Here is an 18910-nt window from a genome sequence, read left to right on the forward strand (position 1 = left end):
TATATTTCTCCCCTCATTGGGTTCCTCTTCCCAGATTTCTTTTGCGATATCTAGTATGCCACAGGGGTGGCGTCCGTATAATAACTCAAAGGGGGAAAACCCAGTTAAGGCTTGAGGTACCTCCCGGATTGCGAACATAAGGTAGGGTAGTAGGGTGTCACAATCCTTCCAGTCCGACTTACCACTTTCCTTATCATTGCCTTCGGGGTTCGCTTAAACCTTTCTACCAGCCCATCGGTCTGCAGATGATAGACTGAAGTTCTCAGGGTATGAATATGGAGCAGCGTACAGAGGTCCTTCATTAGCTTCGACATAAATGGGGTACCTTGGTCCGTTCATATCTCCTTTGGCAAAGATCCCCACCAACTCTCTCAGGCAAAGATCCCCACCAACTCTTTAGCTATTGTTTTAGAGGCCGTGTTCTGCAGTGGGATGGCTTCTGGGTAGCGAATAGCATAATTCAGAACGACAAGTGTATATTGGTGGCCCCGGGCCGTCTTCTCCAGGGGTCCCACTAGGTCCATGGCTATTTGCTCGAAGGGGACCTCTATGATGGGAAGGGGTACTAAAGGTGCCCACAAGTTGGGACGGGGACTGTGCAGCTGGCACTCTGGGCAGGACGCACAGTACCTCCACAATTCTTCATGTACTCCGGGCCAGAAGAATCATCGCAGGACCTGTGCCAGGGTCTTCTCTACCCCCAAATGCTCCCCCCAAAAGATGACTACGGGCAAGACTTAATACAGCATTTTCATGTTTTTGAGGTACTAGGATCTGCTGTACCTTCTGCCCCTGTACTGGTGCAACTCGATATAAGAGATTCTTCTTCATTATGAAGTAGGGTCCTGGTCCTTGGGTTTTCCCTTCCATGGAGACCCCATCTATTTCAGTCACCTCCTTCCTAATGTTGTCGTACCTTGGGTCTTCAGCCTGGTCCCGTCCAAAATTTCCTCTTCTGGGGCTAATCTGCCCGAGATCTAGGGGGCCAGTCTCTGTTGCCTCTACTGGTTCAGAGGCATTAGGGTGTGGGTCAGACTCGGGTGCTTCTCCCTCCTGGGTGGCCTCCTTTTCAGCTGCTCGGGTCCGCCTACTACGAGAGTGACCCTCTGGCTTTGGGTCACTATTCGGGTTCCCAAGGCCTTAGCTGCCCTCCTTTCCCTTTGTGACTTTCTACCCTGTCTGGGAGTGAAGAACAAATCTGGGGATATTTCAGAGAAGATTGGGGGTTGACAGTCTACTGTGGATGCCTCACTGACTTCAGGGTTTCCCCCTTTCTCCAATTCCCCTACTGGGAGTAAGTCTCCAAACCCTGGGAAGTCCCTCCCTATGAGCACTGGGTATGGGAGTTTAGGGACTACATCTGCTGCTACCTCAGTAGTGTTCCCCTGAATCTCGATTTTTACTGGGATGGTGGGGTAATAACCAACTGTCCCAGGGACGCATGTTATCTCCGTATGCTTAGCCGACAGCAGCTGACTACGCTTCACGAGCTTCCCCGAGACAAGCATGATAGCACTCCCCGAATCAACCAGTTCCGTGGTCTCTACCCGATTTAACTTCACTGGTCTGGTGTACATATGTGGGGTTAGTGAGACCCCCACAAGGTGGATTAGGGAGCATTGGTCCGCCCAGTTCCCCAGGTTACATTGCATAGGCTCCTCAGCATTGGGACACCGTGCAGCTATGTGTCCCCACTCCCCGCAGGCGTAACATGTGTATGGAGCCCTAGGCGTTCCCCGGTCTCTTGATTTTGGGCAGTCTAACATCATGATCTTCTTCCTGCTCAGTGCTCCGACTCTTTGTGGCTTCCAGTGGGCCTTCAGCCTCTCTCTTTTTCCACCTGGGTTCTCCTGGTCGCCCAGTCACCCGAGCTCTAGGGCTTGGTGCTGCTGGTTTAACCCAGGGTGCTTCTTCCTTAACTGGTCGGGTCAGCTCCCTCGCCGTCCTTCACCTCTCTACCAGCGTGACAACCTCGTCATAGGTGGAGGGTTCGTTCTGGCTTACCCAGCCGTGAAGGTCTGGCGGTAGTCCTGTCATGTACTGGTCGATGACCAGAACCTCTAGTACCGACTCCGGGACTCAGTTCGCAACCACTTTCGTGTGAGATGGATGAGGTCAAACAATTGGGACCATGGGGTTTTGTTTTCCTTGTACCTCCACTTGTGATATCACTGGGCCCGCACTGTGGTCGTTACCCCAGATCTGGCCAGGATCTCTGCTTTCAGCTGGGGGTAATCTGCCACAGCCTCTTCAGGCAAATCATAGTAGGCCTTCTGGGCCTCCCCACACAGGAATGGAGCCAGGATGCCAGACCACTGTTCTCGGGGCCAAGCCTCCCGCAGGGCTGTCCTCTCAAAGGCCAGGAGGTATGCCTCTACATCATCCTCCCGTGTCATTTTCTGCAGCCAATTGCTGGCCCGCATGATCTGCGTCCCATCATGGCCGCAGTTCAGCTCTTTAAGGGCCTTTACCCGGTTTACTGGTTCCCGCAACATAGCCCGGTCTTGACCAGCCCGGTCCATCAGCAGGTGATTAGTCTCTTGCTGCAGCTGCACTGCCTCCTGTTGGGCGGCTGCCTGGACACGGGTAGCTTCCTGCTGGGCAGCCGTGGCTTGTATCAGTGCCCGCACTACCTCCTCCATTTGGTGGGAAAAACAATAAACCCTCTCCTTTTTTTTTAAAAAAAATAATAACAACAACCCCCTTTCTTCCTCCGCGCTGTGCACACCAAATCCCACTGCTAACACCAGTGGTGACAAATTCTCTCCTCTGCCTTGGTGGGTCCTGCGCTTATTGGCGGATTTCTTGCCTCAGAGATTCACGGCAGCCCTCAGTTTGGCCACTTTCATGGCTCAAATCTGCCATTCACTCAGTTAGCCTCATCACTGGCCAGCATTGGGAAAGGAAGAAGAACAATCCCCGCAGTCTCTGCTGATCCACGTAGTGGATCGAGAAACAGGCCAGAGACCTTACCCTCTGGTGGAGTCCACAGTCCAGTTCAACTCCTCCAGTATCGAGTTGGGGGGATGGAGGGATGGGGGGAACTTGAGCCCACCCTCTGCTCCGGGTTCCAGCCCAGGGCCCTGTGGATTGCAGCTGTCTACAGTGGCTCCTGTAACAGCTGCGTGACAGCTACAACTCCCTGGGCTACTTCCCTATGGCCTCCTCCCAACACCTTCTTTATTCTCACCACAGGACCTTCTTCCTGATGTCTGATAATGCTTGTACTTCTCAGTCTTCCAGTAGAACGCCTTCTCACTCTCAGCTTCTTGCGCCTCTTGCTCCCAGCTCCTCGCACGTGGACCACAAACTGAAGTGAGCTCCTTTTTAAAACCCAGGTTAGCCTGCCTTAATTGATTCTAGCAGCTTCTTGATTGGCTGCAGGTGTTCTAATCAGCCTGTCTGCCTTAATTGTTTCCAGAAAGTTCCTGATTGTTCTGGAACCTTCCCTGTTACCTTACCCAGGGAAAAGGGACCTATTTAACCTGGGGCTAATATATCTGCCTTCTATCACTCTCCTGTAGCCATCTGGCCCGACCCTGTCACATAAGTTAAAGGACATAGTGCCAGTGTCTGCTTCTGCAGCCCCTGTGCTAAACTCCCATCAAAGTCAGTGGCAACTCTATCCACAGAACAGGTGCAAATTCCCATTTTTTTAAAAAAATCGCTGTTATGTCTTTACTGCTTGGGTAACAGAGGATAGCGTCAGCTATGATTTGAAAAGGATAGGTTAGTTGATGAAGCTGGGAGAAGTGATGGTGATGGAGGCTGGTCTAAATGGCAGGAATTGCAGGTTCTCACACACAATGATGATGAAGACAACAACTTATTATTTATATTACGGTAGCCCCTCGAAATCCTAATCCACTCGGGGCTTCCCTCTGTATGTGCCACAGAAACACAGCATGAAGGACAGTTCCTGTCCTAAAGAGTATACAGTCTAAGAGACTATGTGGAAGGCTGATGTTTGATGAAAGAGGCAATGCAGGTCTATGAGGTAGTCTAAAGAAAATCATGAAGGATTGAAAAACAAGAAGGTCAGTTTTTTAATGGGATTCAGAAAGTCCACTGGCTCTCATTTCAGAAGAGAGGGATAATGTGTTCTTGCTTCTTTGTATTTTATGTATGTAATTACTGTTGGGGCATGGTTACTCCACAAAGGGATAGTAGAATGATAAATTCATGAACAATAACTAATGCTAGGTACTTGATACTCCAAGAATTTTCTTCTATGCTGAACTTGCAAATAACAATCTCTGGACCAGTTAGATGCAAAAATCGAAGTACAGTCAAGCTATCCAAATCAATCATATCCAAATCAATTTTCAACATGAGCTGGCAGTTTCTAGGAAGTAATCTGAGCTTTCTCAAGATGCAAATAAAATCACCAATCTGGAGGCATCTTTAGTTACTATAAACATTGAAATTGTGGTTTGGATCTGCACAGGTCATTGCATCACGTGGAGTAATGTTTGCACCTACAAGCCCTGCAGCTAGACGTAAAACAGAAAATGATATAGTCTAGTTAATTGAAAATCTGCTTATGCTGCATGGTGACATGCGCAATAATTGACATAAAGTGCTGCTGAGAGCAGGAAATCAATTATTTTCAATTGACATTAAACTGGAAATCGTTTAATGTCAGATTGATATTACTGAGCACAGTTGTACTAAATGCATGCAGAATGATTTGCAGCATAGGGCAATTTTTCCTGTTCCATGAGTTGATATTAAGTGGGTTCCACCCTTAAAAGTAATGACGTAAACCCCCCCCCGTAATTGCAAATTATGGGCAAGGCTGTCATTTAGCAATCTGCCCTGAGTAAGGGGCAGTGCATGTCTGGAGCCACCACGTGGTCCCTGGGTTCCCTCCCATCCTCTTGCTCCAGAAGGGAGTAATTTGCTACCAGTAAACATCATTAGCAGATTATGTCCTTGGCTAAGGTGATTCAGCTGTGCTGCCCAGCATGTTTGAGGGGTGGGTCCAGCATTTGTGCCACCTATTTCCCATCCACCCCTGCCCATTTTCAGCCCACATGCATAGGAGTGGGAGTAGCAGCACTACTGTCCCCTTTCCTGCCCCTACTTCATGCCCCCCTTTACTTCCCTGGGCAGGTAGGTAGAGCATCTGACAATGTCTCCCTAAGAGACACCAAATTTCAAAATTCCTCGTATTCCCAAAGTGGGTACCGAGTGCAGCGAAAGGCTAAGGGCTAGACTGCTCCTGGGCTTGCATGGGGTGTACAAGGTAAGGAAGGGCTATGAGGGGGGAGTTTTTTTTCTCCCAGCTCTACTGTCTTGCTGGGGGCAGCCAGAATACCAGTCCTCATCTACCCAGAATGGAAGGGAGAGGGGCTGGAGCTTGGCCTGAGGGCTGCATACCCGAAAAGGGCCCCACCCCATTTGTATCTTCTGGTGCTGGAAGGAGAGCATGTGGTGTCCTTTCAAAGGGTGTTGTAGTTGTCCCAACTCAATATGCTTCTCCAGCACCCCAACAGGTGTCTACTTCAGCTAGGGTGACCAGATGTCCTGATTTTATAGGGCCAGTCCTGATATCTGGGGCTTTGGGTTATATAGGCGCCTATAAGCCCCCATCCCTGTCCCGATTTTTCACACTTGCTGTCTGGTCACGCTAACTTCAGCACGCCTCATAATCTGCAATGTAGCACTGTAAATGCAGCATGATACATCTGGTGGCTTTGATTTTGATATATTGCCTTGCACCTTGTTTAGTCATTTGCATCTGCCCAAAGTGGGCGTAAAATGCTGCTGCCTATGTGAGTGGAGAATTGTGATCTGGGAGTATCTTCCACCCACTAGGCACTGATTTTATAGACTTCTCCTTTGTTACAGAATAATGCAGAAAAGATCTCTCCAATGTGTCTTTAATGTGTAATGCTCCCTCTTCCTTCCAGCTGCCCCCTCACTCCCCCCAGGAACAAAACTCATCTGGGTCTATTACCTAGCAATATAATGATGCAGAGAAGAATGGCAATCAAAGCCCCTGTGCTAAGGCCAGTTGGATGGATCAGGGCTTCTGCATTACAAGACTGCATCTTCCCCCGACGGTCACAGGCGCACACTCGGATTGTCACTGTTTCAGTACTGCTCTGGACTGGATAGTCACTATCCGATATCACCACAGGCAGGAGATAAGTACTCATTTCATGTCGGTTATATCTGTTTCTTCTGGTGAAGATCCCTGCTGTGTTGTCTGAAAACACAAAGCAAATGGTACAGGAGTTCTCAACTGTGTGCTGAAAAACACAAAGAATAAAAAACAAAATAAAGTCTTCCTAGGAATTCACCTCTGTTGTCCTGGATTGTAAAGTTTGAGCCGCTGGTTGCTTCTGGAGCCAAGGAGAATGAAAACTGGTGTCCACTGAAAGAATCATCCTTATCAACTGCACTTAGGGTCTGTATCAGCTGAAATGATAACAGCAACATTACCCTTCGATGACTGTGGGCCTGATTCTCATTTACATTAAGGCTATCTGCTCTAGAACGGTTAAATGGTCTTAAAATGGGGATAGATATAATTTTCTTTCGCTTTAAGGCCCTTGATGCTGCCAGAGGGGCCTTACCATGAATGAAAATTGGGCCTGTCTGTGTGTGTCACCAAGCTGTTGTACTGCAGCCCTTCAGCCCAATAACTTAATGACTTGGGCAGTGACTTGAGAATTCTGTGGAGTTCCAGGGACTGCATGGATTGGTGCCATCCCAAGTGGGTGGGAAATCCGCAGTGGGAACAAGCTGCAGAAACGAAGGCTGAGATAGCAAAGCCGACTAGGCTATTTAACCACACAAATCCTATTCATTTTAAACGGCAGTTGTGTGGCTGAATCCTCTGGGATATCTGCTGTTTTGAACCATCAAGCAACAGGTCTTGCAGAGCAATGTGAACTAGGAACTAGAGCAATGTGGCAGCCTGGAGCTAATTTACAAGGCAGGACTTTTGTTGAGACCTGTAACCGTTCTTCAAGAGAGATGATGGAAGCACCCGGACATACAGATGCAGAATCCCATTTTCAAGGGAAGAGAGACGGAACTGAATTGTAGATAGCATGACACACTACAAGAAGCAACCACATTTAACTATGTAAAACACACTGTCACTTCAGATACAAGAATGCTAAATATAATCAGATATGACACAGTCACTGCTTAATTTAATTTTGCACGGTGACAGCTTGTGGCAACACAAAGTACACCTCCTGATGAGGTGATGCAAGAGTAATGCCTAAACAGAATTCATTTTTAATAGTTTTTTTTTATTATGGAGTGCAAACAATCAACACACCTGTTCTGCCTTTGCATTTTCACAGACGAAGGTCTCGTAAAACATAGCAAATTCTGGGGCATTGTCATTTACATCCAGAATCTTAATGAACACAGGGACCCGGCTACTTTGTTTTGGGTTGTCTGCAATGATAAAAATAGAAAGAAAGGGGAAAGCTGCATAGTGCGCATAGGACTCAGTGCTGGGGAAGAAAAGGAGAGAACAAGGGCTGAATAATTCAAGTCTTTATTTATACATGGAGATTTTATTCATGTTCATGCAATCTATTGACGTCAATGGGACTAATTGTGGAGCCATGCCTCACATCTTTATGCATTTCTCATATCTTTATTCACCTTTACATATGTGTAAATATTTGCAGGATCAGGTCCTATATGTGGATAGATTACTTGGGTGAGAAATGGGTAGTGGGAATGGGCCCAATGTTTATGAAGTGCTTTCATATAAAGTGCTATATAAACACCAACTGTTATTATGACAGATGCTTTCTGACCTTTTGTGGATTGATCTCTGTTTGCTGCTATTCCAGAGTTGACACTAAAACACATCAGCTGAGGACATAAGCCCTATGTAGTGCATTGCTTACTTCTCTCACAGGAGCTGTATAAGGCAGCAAGAGTGATATACTCTTTTTTAAAATAATTCTTGAGTTAAAAATATTTATGGAAATACTATTTACTTCGTAAGAAAGAAGCAATTTGGAAAATTCCAATAAATCCAAATCAACTTCAATGATATAAAAATAAAAGCAAGCAATGAATTTGGCTCTTCAAGTTTAAAAAGAACAACAACAAAACCTTTGTTTTAGTGAGAGCATCATCACAACCAAAAAAAAAAAAATCTGCAAATAGAGGTTGCCATTTATTTTATTGGGATTTCTCCATTTCCTGGATTGGTTTAAATTGCTCCAAAGAACCATACCCTCCATAATACTGATTGTACAGATTATTAATGAATCTTAAACAAGGGTCAAAGGCAAAAATAATATAATATAATTTTATTATAATAATTATATTTTATTATAATAAAAAAGATGAATAAAATACAGCAATTCTCGAGCCTTTTATATATCTAAAAGAATTCACTGGAGTGTTTTTGGTAAAATTTGGTTTTAATACTCACCTATTATTTTATTACTTTATAGTCACAAAATTGGAATTGCCTGCTCTGTACTTTATTAAGAACTTAGTGGTTTGGGCCAAATATTGTGCTTTAAACCTCTACAGTTGCATTGAAGTTAATATGATTGAATTGGATATAAAGCATTTTTTAATTTGGGCCATTGGACTAAATTCATCCTGTGTGTAAAATAACACTAAGGGTCTAAGAATAATACAGACCAAGCTGAAATCTACACTAAAAGGTAGATACAAATTTTGAATCTTTATAATAGGCAAAATCCCAGCTCCTAATTTTAATTTTCATGGCTATGAAGGTTTCACACCCATATGTATTTTCTAGGAATTCACTCAAATATGTGTGAGGGTCTTCCTATCATTCTTAATTATACTTATTCTACATGCTGCTTTGTACAAATAACTACACAGTTTTATTTGTTTCTAGCTGGCTCTGAGTCAAAAAAAAAATTCAAAATAACAATATAGTAACTAGGAGAACTTCCATGAAAAATATATAATTCCAAGTCTCTCTCTCACTTTTTTCTTCAGAGAGATATAACAGGTATGTAGATACAATATATTTATACAACCTTCAAGCCTCACTGCTCTTTTTTCTCCTTCCAAATCCTTTTACATGAAGGCATAAGAGATGCTTAACTTCTCCTTGTTCACAAATCACTTAATTGTTATTAGACTGTCCAGCAAAAAGGGCTACTGTATGGAGCAGGCAGGTTCCTCATTTTGGTGCATAATGTTAACACATCTCCTTAGTTTTGGATGTAGCTTTTGTCAATCCACAGACTGAAATCCTAAAATTTATCTGATTTTGGTTGTCGAGTATCTTCTGCAGTGCAATATCTACTGTACCTTTCCCAATGTAAGTGTAAAGATTTAAACCACCCTCAGAATTTCAGTAAGGAGGCAGTATGGTACAGTGGCAGTGAATTGGAAGCATCTGATGCTCCCATTGACTTCACTTAAGAGTTGGAGGTGCTGTGCATCTGTGAACAACAGGCCCAAAGGCCCAGATCCTCAAAAGTATTTAGGTACCTAACTTCCATTGATTTCAATGGGAATTATTTGCCTAAATATCTTTGAGGATCTGGGTCAAAGTGTTTCCAGGGGATCACCCAAAAATTGAGGCACCCAAACTTACTAGATATTTTAGAAAATGTTGGCTAAAACCATTCTGTATCTCCATGTTTTTCCCCTTCTGTAAAATGAGGATAACTATACTCACCATTGTAAAGCGTTTCTCTTTCTGAGTTTACAAATGTACTGGTAATTAATGTGAGGGGAGTACCCTTCAGTGGGAATGTACTTGCTTATTCTAATTTGTCTCAATATTTCTTTAGCTTCAATTAACTTTATTGAGTTCAATTAAATGCATCTGCAATTTGATGGAACAGTCCACGACTAACTCCAATTGCCAAATGGCTTTAGTGGAGGCCTGCCTAAGAAACTATAAAGCTTGCCCATCTTTGAAAGGGCTAGTCTGGCCTTGGAGCCTGGCTTGGACATAGGTCATTTTCAGCTATATATCTACTTATGTATAATATATGAGAAAGTAGAGCCTGTAGTTGTTTTTATACCAATTAAATAAAATAAAGTTAAAAATAAATACCCTGAAGCTTCCCAACAGCATCCAAATTTTTGAACATTTATACAACCAGTGATCCATCCATTCCACCCTGCTTCAATCAAATCCAGCCCTAGCACAAGAGGATGCAACTCCACAGAAACGAATCGACTTTGCACCCACTGATGCCAGCATTTGCAGCATGCCGCAGGACAGAAAGGAGACATGTAATTAAAATATTAGTATCCAGGGGATGTTTTTATTGAGACTGCCTGTCTCACACAGAACCGGTATACCTCTCTGGCTGTCTAGCTCGCAAAACATTTAACACACGTGGTGTCACCACAGAAAGAAACTGCCTACGTCTGGGCTAAAATAATGGAATGGGTTTGTATCTATAGATGGGAATTTCAAAGGCATGCACGGGAGTTAGATGCCAAATTTTCATTGCATGTTAATGGAATTTGGGGGCCTTTGGGCTCACTTGAAAATTCCCAGGCTATGCTACAGAATTGATTTTGGCCACACTGTATGGACTATTTTCTGATTATCTTGTTTGCTGTATACAACTTTTCAGAAGTCGGCAAATCCTACTGTATTAAAGAATGGCTATGAGCATTTTTCCAGGCAGGTTGATTCAGAAACATGTAAGCACTAACTTTCCGCCTGTTCAGGTACAAGAGTTGTCTCTTCATAAGCTGTCGCCCTAGGAAAAAGAAAAGGAAGCGCAGAGCATCTTTTTCAGCCATTCCCTTGCTTGATTAGTATTGAGCGGGCCCATCCATACAGCCTGACATCTTCCCAGCAGTAGTTTACACACACTCAGCTAGAAGGCTAAATTCATTACATCAGGGAGAGCGGTGGTATTTAGGTTTGACTTACTGATCTCTGCTGCTATTACTGTAATGTTGTGCCATAGCAATGTTTCCCGGTCAAGGGGTTTTGAAGTAAATATTGAACCGTTTCCGGAATTGATGTTGAATACTCTGTCCATATCAGTGTGCCGATCTACGGAATATCTGCAAATACAGAGACCGTGGTTAGAAAAAATGCTTTTACTTTAATTTCTGTTTGAAACTGTTTCCTAAGACTAGTCATCAAATACCTAGTAAATGAGCTGCCTTTTTGTTTTCAGTGCAGACTTCGGCATCTTGATATATTCATACAAAGAGTCTGTTCTGAGCTGTTGGATAATGACATATTGGAGGGTTTGATTTAGAAGGTGGGGCATTGTCACTGAATAAATGAATTACTATAGAATTTACATACTTCTGAGAAGCATCAAAGGTTTGCCTTTTAGTGAGAAATGTGGAGTCTGTATCTTGAAAGATATGACATTCACTTATTTTCAGGCTGAATTGGCTTTCCCATTATAAATCCCTCTTTCCATAGTTTGCTATCTCAACTCTTTCAAATCACTTTTGATACAAAATTTGTCATCTGGGGTGCAATTTTTGCCTTCGCTCCCTCCCAAAATTGTATTGGTTAAAAAACAACAACAGAAAGGTAAAGAGATCAGTGTAGTCGATGATTAATTCCATGGTAAATGCCATGTAAATGTAAGTTCTAGCACATTAAAAGGATAATCCAACTTGTTTCCTTGGTTATATGTACAGATGGATCTGAACACCACTGAACTTCGGGGGCATTCAGAATCTGAATATGGATTTGAATTTCTTATCTGGCCTCTCTCTCTTTTTATACTGAGCTGAATCTAAACCTTGGAGATGAATGTCCCTGATGCCTGTGAGGGAGATCTGACATCCAGATCCAAATGTTGCTGCTCAGGTCCATCTCTTGTTAAAATGAAATTGCCACAGAACAAAGAAGTGGCAGAACTAAACTATTATTCTGCTCTTGCTCTGGGCTCAGTCGTGAGCCAACCTATATGCCTGTGCACGTAAGTGAAGAGGTCTAAAGTGCTCCCTTACTCTCCTGTGTGGGCTACTTGCATCACAGGTCACCGCAATCCAAGGAGAGCAGCCACTGTGGTATCTCCTATGCAGCTGGGCGGGTAGAGGTGGGGAGTGGGCAGAGCCTAGTTGAGGCAGCATGTTGAGGGAAGTAAGGTATGCCAGGAAAATGGCTGGTGAAGTTTACTTCCCCCATAGATTCAGAATTTCCATCCTACAGAAAATTTTGTCCTTTCATGCTCATTTGGAATGAAAAGAAATTACAAAAGATTGGAATTTCACACAGAATGGAAACTCCCTTTTCTTACCAGCTCAAGGAACATGGTGCTGGTTCAGCAAGATTCTTAAGCACGTGCCTAGCTTTAAGCAGTGTGCAGTGCATTTATTTCCCACCCCACCCCCCATGATTACTCATGCTTAAAGTTGGGCATGTGCTTAAATACCTTGCTCAATTGGGGCTTTAGCGTTATGGGACACTGTGATCATGGTCCTTATTCTAGCAAAACTCCCAGGATTTAGCCCTACATGTGATACAGTGTCTGGGAACAATGGAGAAATCTTTTGTGTCCAATTCTTGAGCTTTTCTGAGTTTATCACAGCCATAACACGGAGACTTCCTTCGATATATTAATATTTATTATTTCAAAATATGAGCTGTCACAAGTCTCTATGCACATTAGGTCATTTGTACAGCAGAATGTTGAACTCAATAAAGCAATAATAGAGAACAGTGTCTTGATGAAATACTAATTTTATTTCTTCATATTCAAGTGAAAATACATACAAGATCAGTGCAGTTACAAATGTATTCTAATTATACCATTAACCCTGACCTAGAAGGATGCTTTTAATAAGCTAGACTGTCATTTCTGTCTGAGTTTATATAACCCTGGGTCTCTTTTGATCAAGGACTACTAATTATGTGGAATCGGTGGTGATTCTAATTTATGGCTCATAGCCTACTATGAATTAAGCAGACAACATCAAACTTGTTTTTACATTTCTTTAATGAAATTACTGGTGCATATATGTCAGATTTCAGGACTTTATACCCTTCAAACCCTGGGTAATTGACAAGCTAGGAAGTTAATGAATATATGCATATTCTACTGTACCCTTAAACATAACTATGGGGGTGGGAGAGGGAGGGAGCAGAGAAAAGCCAATACATGCAAGTAAGTTGTCAGTAAAATACACAAACAAAATAAAGCCTTGCATTTATTTGCAGATTATTTTCATCTAGGATACTTTTGATAAATCAGCCACCGCAGGGAGGCAGTTCCAATAAATGATGAACTACATTATGCCTCTGAGAAGTTACAAGAGCAAAAAACTCACCTAGAGATTTAAAGAAAGATCTGATAATGCCGGAAGCAGCACAATTAATTTTTTTACATGGGAAGAATTCAGAGGTTCAGTACATTACCTCTGTTTACTCTGAATGTAAGCGTTGTGCAAACAACACGTTTTCACTAACAACTGGATGGTGGCGTGTTATTTAACACTCTAGTGATATTGGCTGTATATCAGTATTTGTATATCCATGCATACAATTGTAATTGTATACGTTTTGTCCTTTCTTAATGTTGTTCTGCAGCTAGGAGACCTATTGGTCAGGTCTATGCTGATGAAATGTGGCTCCACTGAAATTGTGTAGATGGTGATCCTTTATTTCTGGTTATGGCAGATATTTCTGCAAAGTTCACTTCTTAGTCTTCTTTTGCTTCATTGTCTTCTGATACTCAGCAGCTTGCTGTCTAATGCAACCACAAGTCAAGCAGATTTGTGGGTCAGGAAGGGATGTGTGTGTGAATTTTTCATAATGCATGTTCATAATGATATTATGAAGGATTCTGTAATGGAAGATCAAAGGGTCTTTCAGCAAACTGAGTTAGGGGTCATTTTATTTAAAAAGGAAAAATCTGCACTTAAGTGGGGAAAAATGGAAGATTTTCACTGTAACGTCAAGTGTCTAAAGATTTTATTTCTGACCCTCAAGGGCAATTGACAAGTAAGTGACAAGTCCTACACATACAGTCTAATTGCATCCTCCCTCAAGCTCAAAGTGGAAGTCAGATTTAGCATCTATACTTTTCATGGAAAAAAATCACCCTGTCAAGAATATGGAACTGCATACTGTCCTCCCACATCTTGGGAGATCCCACAGGATATCGGCACCATAAAAGCCCCATTAGGATTATAATTTATTGGCAGGCCCACATCTCATAGGCTAGTGGTTCCTTGGTTTCCTCTTCCCTCTTGCTCTTCTTCCAGTTCCCCTGTCACTTCCTTCTGGTGTCTCAATCTTTTCCTCATTCCTCTCTTTTTCCTCCTTTGGTTTTCATTTCAGACAAATCAATAAGATGTTAATTGATTTTCATTACCCTATTCTCAAATAAAATGCTGTTGCAAATTAAATGCTGTTCCATCTAAATAATATCAACCACCTTGGACTGTAAATCTAAATATTTCCCTTTGATGTTTTCAATCCATTGTGATGTTTGCACATAGTATTAGTCGGTCAGATCCACTCTGCTGGTATGAGTCAATTCCCTTTGTATGGACTCTGTCCCATCTGCTCTTTTTGGGGCAAATCATGGCCTGGTTTGCATGGCTGTACAAGGAAGTAAGAAGGTGTCTGATACCAGGGTGTGAGTAATCTGCAGAAGGGGGGTGTTACAAGAATATGTTATAGATAGATAGTTATAGATAAGGTACATAGGGCTCAAAACTATACAGTATAGTTCCTGGTTTTTGTAGGGTAAATAAAACTTCTTGGTGTGTGCTGCATATGGCTTCTTGTGTGCAGCTCTTAACATACAGGAAGCAGGATCCACAGACACACTACATTTCCAGCCCCTCCTGTGCCACTGGGTGGGAGATGGTTGGAGGAGATGCGGTCCGGGTGGGGCCTTCCACGAACCATCATGTCTGTGTGCTGACATGCTGGAGAACATACACTGTGCCCGGTATAGACCCCGTGCAGTTTATTTTCTCACAGGGTTCCTCCAGGACCAGCACAAGAGCGTGTTGCCCCTTACAACAGGCAGATTGCAGAGTTACATTCTAGTCTTCTGGAAGCTTGTATACTGGAAGTTTTTGTAAAAACAAAATAAAACCTTTCTTTAAAAAAATTGGATCTGCCAACATGGCACTAGAGGCCATGGCACAACATGGCGATAGAGGACAAACAGCCTATGTGGTACCATTCTTTCACCGTGAGGTTGTGCTGAGGAGAGATTTTTTTCCTCTAGTGAATTTTTATTTTTTTCTTCTTTTACTTTGTCATTTTATTCTCCTTGGACAAAATTCAGAAAAAAAAAAGATATATTAGAATTGTAAAAGGTACAGAGAAGGGCAACAAATATGATATGGGGTATGGTACAGCTTCCATGTGAGGAGCGATTAAGAAACTGTGACTGTTCAGCTTGGAAAAGAGAGAACGAAGGTGGGATATGATAGCGATCTATAAAATCATGACTGGTGAGGAGCAAGTGAATAAGAGAATTGTTATTTACCCTCTTGTGTAATACAAGAACCAGGGGGGGTCACCCAATTAAATTAATAGTAAGAGGGTTTAAAACAAACTTAAGAAAGTACTTCTTCACACAATGCACAGTCAATCTGTGGAACTTCTTGCCAAGGGATGTTGTGAAGGCCAAAAGTATAGAATTATAGAATATCAGGGTTGGAAGGGACCTCAGGAGGTCATCTAGTCCAACCCCCTGCTCCAAGCAGGACCAATCCCCAACTAAATCATCCCAGCCAGGGCTTTGTCAAGCCTGACCTTAAAAATATCTAAGGAAGGAGATTCTACCACCTCCCTAGGTAACACATTCCAGTGTTTCACCACCCTCCTAGTGAAAAAGTTTTTCCTAATATCCAACCTAAACCTCCCCCACTGCAACTTGAGACCAGTACTCCTTGTTCTGTCATCAGCTACCACTGAGAACAGTCTAGATCCATCCTCTTTGGAACCCCCTTTCAGGTAGTTGAAAGCAGCTATCAAATGCCCCCTCATTCTTCTCTTCCGCAGACTAAGCAATCCCAGTTCCCTCAGCCTCTCCTCATAAGTCATGTGTTCCAGTCCCCTAATCATTTTTGTTGCTCTCCGCTGGACTCTTTCCAATTTTTCCACATCCTTCTTGTAGTGTGGGGCCCAAAACTGGACACAGTACTCCAGATGAGGCCTCACCAATGTTGAATAGAGGGGAACAATCACGTCCCTCGTTCTGCTGGCAATACCCCTACATATACATCCCAAAATGCCATTGGCCTTCTTGGCAACAAGGGCACACTGTTGACTCATATCCAGCTTCTCAGCCCCTGTAACCCATAGGTCCTTTTCTGCATAAGTGGGTTCAAAAAGAATTAGGTTGATGGAGAATAGGTCCATTGATGGCTATTAGCTAAGATAGTCAGGGATGGAATTCCATGTTCTGGATGTCCCTAAGTCTCTGACTGCCAGATGCTGGGACTTGATGACAGGGCCTTGATCACTCGATAATTGTCCTGCTATGTTCACTCTCTGAAGCATCTGGCATTGGCCACTGTCTTAGGACAGCATACAGGGCTAGATGGATCACTGGTCTGACCCAGTATGGACATTCTTATGTTCTTATGTAAAATTTGTCTTATGACAGGAAAGATTGTCTGGGTGGCTAAAACAAAAGTGTGGGAATCAGCCTCAGACACAGGATTATTATTTTACTTATTATTATTTATTTGTATTGAAAAAGCAACTAGGGACTCCAACACAAAGCAGGACCCCCTTGTGCTAGGTGCTGTACAAACACAGAACAAAAAGATCTTACAATCTTTTTTTGTCTTAGTTTCCTCAAAAGTAAAATGGAGATAATATTTACCTATCTCACAAGGTGGGTTGAAACTTATTAATGTTTTAAAAGCACTTTGAGATATGTCGATGGATGGTACTTTGTAGAAGTGCAGTGTATTACCCATAAACCTTAATTTTATGACCTCTGATTTTATCAAACTCCCTTTTCTCCTTGTATTCCCCCTCCCCCCCCCAAACCGTTTTAGGAAAGTTTTGAGTTTTCCCACCCATGATGCAAGATGCACTCAAGATGCACCTGGATTTTAAATGTTGGTGGCAATGTACCTTGCTTTGCATGTAACTACATTGCATATTTTCCATGTCCCCATCCCAACTGGTGACCTGTTATAATGCCCTAACAAGAGGGTGTCACATGTAAGATTCTTCTCCTGTTCAATGTAAAAGAAGAATCTCATATATTTAAAAAAAAATCACTTTTTGATCATTTTTCTCAGAAAGACCTTCATAGTCTAAACTACACCGTAGTTATGTTCTTTCTCATATCACTTGCTAGTTCATGAAAAACAGGGGCTCAACTTTAACGATTCTGAACTTCAAATTTCCTCTAAAAATTAATTGCCTAATTTACGATGTCTGTGAGGCTGATTGTAAACTTGCTTACACCAGTGAATCACTTCACTGAAGTGAGTGGAATTGCATTGATATAAATGATCTCACAATGTATGACCGTGTGTGTGAATCTGAGTTTGTACGCATATTGTACTGGAACTATTCAGTTTTGCCTTTCTGCAACTAGAAAACGTAATTGTGGTATTCTTTAAGATTCTCTTCTTGTTAGTTAGTGTCGCTAATGCCTAAGGAGTAGTGAGTAGTTACAAAAGCAACTGAAATGCAAATCGAGTTGTATGTAATGAGCATGCACACACACTCATGTATGTAGAATGTGTACATGTGTATATGTTTATGCCATGTACAGTACATAACATACACTTCATTATTAAAGGGAATGGTTTTTTTGCATGCGGATGTTCAAATAGAAACAAATATAAAGCATTGAAAAAGACAGTAGAGGTGAGCTGAAATAGTCTATGCTTACTTGACAAGATTTTTCGCAACATCAGGGTCCTGGGCTGTTACCGTTCCTATAATACTGTTTATGGCCACATCTTCTTTCACTTCTAGTATGTATGCTGGTCTGCTGAACACCGGGGGCTCATCCACATCCTCCACCAGGATTCTGACTGTAGTGAAGTCCTTGAATGGCCCCAAGTAGAGGAATCGGGGATCCACATGAGTGTTGGTAGCCTCCACTTTCAGAGTATACAGCTTTTTCTTTTCAAAATCCAAAGCCTTGGAAAATAAATAAGAGTCATGAAACAAAAAAAACCAATGAGAGGTTTCTGAGGACTCACCGTTTAAAGCCACTTCAGGCAGCATCTAGATGTACTGAATGAACTGATGATGAACTGAAGGGGGCTTTGAGAGCTAATGGAGCCCTCTTCTTAATAATCCATTACTAGACAATGGTATGACGTGGGTGTTTTGTTTTTTTTTTAACTCCCTGCTACTTCTGGAGTGTACTACAAAAACCTCATGGGCCAGAGAGGCATGCTATGCCTGAGACCCATACAAACTTATGCTGAGCCAATACAAAACACTGGCATTGTACCAGATTGTGCCTGCTGTCAGGTATTTTCAAATCAATTCCAGGAGAGTGCCCCTGAGTCTCATCTCTGATTAATGGTCTCTCTCTGTCTCTCCTGCGCACACCCCTTTTCAAATTAAGCTCTTTGGGGCAGTGACTGTGTCGTCTTGTATGTTTCTAAGGCCCAACAGAAGGGAGCCATGATCCTGATTGGGACCTTGGAGTGCTGCCACCAGAAAATAAGTTATAACATGATAATAATACTGTACTGCATATAGTTATACCTCAATATTTTTCTATTGTGGTAGCTCCCAAAAGCCCCAGTCAGGTTGTGGCACATTGTGTTAGAAGCTGGGAGTAGACACAGTCTTGCCCTGAAGCACTTACTATCTAAGGTTCAGATTCTCAGCTGGAGTGAATAGGTGTAGTTCCATTGAAATCAACAGAAGTAATCAGCGGAAGCAACAGAATAATGCTGATTTACACTAGCTGAGAATCTAGTCCTTAATATTTGTCAGGAAGAATGCACTTAACATGTACACTTTTCCCAAATGAAT

General features: G+C 42.6%; 1 protein-coding gene across 4 annotated transcripts in view; it reads right to left on the minus strand.

Moving 5' to 3' along the window:
- The window catches only part of LOC144260507 (cadherin-6), a 67707-nt gene that overhangs the window by 4699 nt on the left and 44098 nt on the right, over positions 1–18910 (minus strand). For 3 of the 4 annotated variants that reach the window (XM_077809153.1, XM_077809152.1, XM_077809151.1), the window contains 5 exons: positions 17805–18058; positions 10880–11016; positions 7301–7422; positions 6309–6426; positions 5963–6214 (listed from right to left, as the gene is read on the minus strand). In XM_077809153.1, the coding sequence (XP_077665279.1) occupies positions 5963–6214; positions 6309–6426; positions 7301–7422; positions 10880–11016; positions 17805–18058 (883 nt within the window). Of the gene's footprint in view, positions 1–5962; positions 6215–6308; positions 6452–7298; positions 7423–10879; positions 11017–17804; positions 18059–18910 lie in introns of all 4 variants that reach the window. The other variant, XM_077809150.1, reaches the window with a different exon arrangement.

The sequence above is a fragment of the Eretmochelys imbricata genome, chromosome 2, assembly GCF_965152235.1.
Source record: "Eretmochelys imbricata isolate rEreImb1 chromosome 2, rEreImb1.hap1, whole genome shotgun sequence".
Taxonomy (NCBI): domain Eukaryota; kingdom Metazoa; phylum Chordata; order Testudines; family Cheloniidae; genus Eretmochelys; species Eretmochelys imbricata.